We start from the raw sequence: 2,080 nt of genomic DNA, 5'->3' as shown, positions 1-2,080 counted from the left end.
ATATATTTTTTTAATTTTACTATAAGATACCAATCCGTTTAAGCATATATCTATTTAATGCTTGAATACTAATATTATAGTTGTATATTTTAACTCTGTAGCAAACGAAGTAAATAGTGCTGAAGCTGGTTATAGTGATGAAGTTGTTGAAGATTGTCCATCACTATCATTGTCAAATGATATTTCAGCTGAATCATCATTGACATCAACCCCTCCATATGATGTTTTCTTAAGACCATCTTTCAGAGAAAATCAAGAAATTTTAAATACTTCGACACTAAATACAACAATACAATTAGATAATGTCATCGATTCACTTACCACCGAAAGTAGTTCTGCGCTTTCTAATTTTTCTATAAATCCAATAAAAAATAAGCCAGTATCAAGTAACATTATGAATTTTTGTGACAAAATTAATGAAAATGAACAAAAAAATATAGATATACTCTTGGCTCGTTCAATTTATGCATCATCTTCACCATTAAATTTGGTAGAAAATGCATATTGGAAAGAGTTTTTTAAAAAAATTCGGCCTGCTTATTGCCCACCTTCTACATACATAATATCTCATAGATTACTTGATGATGAATATAAAAGAGTAAAAGAATGTACTAATAATAATATTTTGAATGCTTCAGTGCTTGGTATAATGTGTGATGGCTGGACAAATTTGCGAAATGAGAGTATTGTAAATTTTGTAGTAACAACTCCTAATCCGATATTTTTTAAGTCAATTTCAACTGGTACTGATCGACACACAGGTGAGAAAATGGCTGAAGAAATAATAAATGTTATTGAAGAAATTGGACAAACTAAAGTTTTTGGAATAGTTACAGATAATGCAAAAAATATGAAAAAAGTTTGGCAATTGATTACTGATAAATATCCTCTTATAACTGCTTATGGATGTGTTGCACATGGACTCAATTTGTTAGTAAATGATATAATGAATTTAAAATTATTTAATGATGTCATTAATGAAGGAAAATCTATTGTTAATAATATCAAAAGAGGACATATAACAAATGCATTGTTTCTACAAAAGAGAAAAAATATTAAAAACTCTACCGCCCTTACTTTACCAGTTGTTACAAGATGGGCTTCAGTAGTTGTTTTTTTTAAATTCATTACCAGTAAACAAGCAAATAATTAGGTCTATGAGTATTGACGAGACTATTGAAAAAGATTTAAAACCAGAAGTTAAGAAATTAATCAGTAGTGCAGATTTTTGGGATAAAATTTATAATTTTCATCAGCTTGTAAGTCCACTCGCTAAATGGATTAAAATAATAAAAAGTGATCTTCCTAAACTAAGTAGTGTACCATTTATATTCAAAGAACTTGAAACCTCTTTTACACAACTGTATATATTTGAAGACTGGAGAAAAAATTATTATGAAAACACTAAAAATCAGAAAAGAATTTTGTATTTCTAGTATACATAATGCAGCTCATCTACTTGATCCAAAATATTTTGGTAAATGCTTAAATCCTGAAGAACATAGTGATGCAGTGGAGTTCATTTATCAATTATCTAAGAAGTTAGACTGTTTAGAAGTTGATGCTAGACAAGTTATTGCTGATATAGGTAATTTTAAAAACAAGACTGGGCCATTTTCTAAAGAATATCTATGGGCAGCGATCAACGATACAAATGGATTAAACTGGTGGAATGCATTTTGTTCAGAAACAGAAGTTTCGAAGATAGCAATTAAAATTTTGTCTTTACCTGCCACTTCAGCTGCTGTTGAAAGAACATTTAGTTCCTACAAAGATGTACATTCCCTTAAAAGAAAACGGCTTACAAATGAAAGAGCGAGCAAACTTGTTTTTATAAAACACAATCTAAAGGTAATTTATTATATAATATATTAATATAACATAAATTGTAATAATTATTTTTTTGTATAACTCAAATTAATTGACCACATTATTATTTTAAACTGTTCATAAATTATAGGTATTGAAACAAAATAAGTTTGACAAACCAGATAAAACAAATGATTTATCTGCTAACAGCCCCATTCCAAATTATGAAAATGTTGATCATGAAACACAAGAAGAAAACTTAATTAGTGAT

The 2,080-nt window shown here is 28.2% G+C and overlaps 1 protein-coding gene across 1 annotated transcript; it reads left to right on the top strand.

Moving 5' to 3' along the window:
• Positions 1-101: 101 nt before the first annotated feature.
• LOC126553204 (uncharacterized) lies at positions 102-1,153 on the top strand (the record flags this gene model as incomplete). The annotated part of the gene is made up of 1 exon (XM_050208365.1): positions 102-1,153. A coding segment is annotated over one exon (1,052 nt), but the record flags the coding sequence as incomplete, so codon positions are not given.
• Positions 1,154-2,080: the final 927 nt, after the last annotated feature.

The sequence above is a fragment of the Aphis gossypii genome, unplaced genomic scaffold (assembly GCF_020184175.1).
Source record: "Aphis gossypii isolate Hap1 unplaced genomic scaffold, ASM2018417v2 Contig00096, whole genome shotgun sequence".
In the NCBI taxonomy this organism is placed as follows: domain Eukaryota; kingdom Metazoa; phylum Arthropoda; class Insecta; order Hemiptera; family Aphididae; genus Aphis; species Aphis gossypii.
The sequence above is the reverse complement of the archived record's forward strand: the minus strand, read 5'-3'. Positions and strand labels throughout refer to the sequence as shown.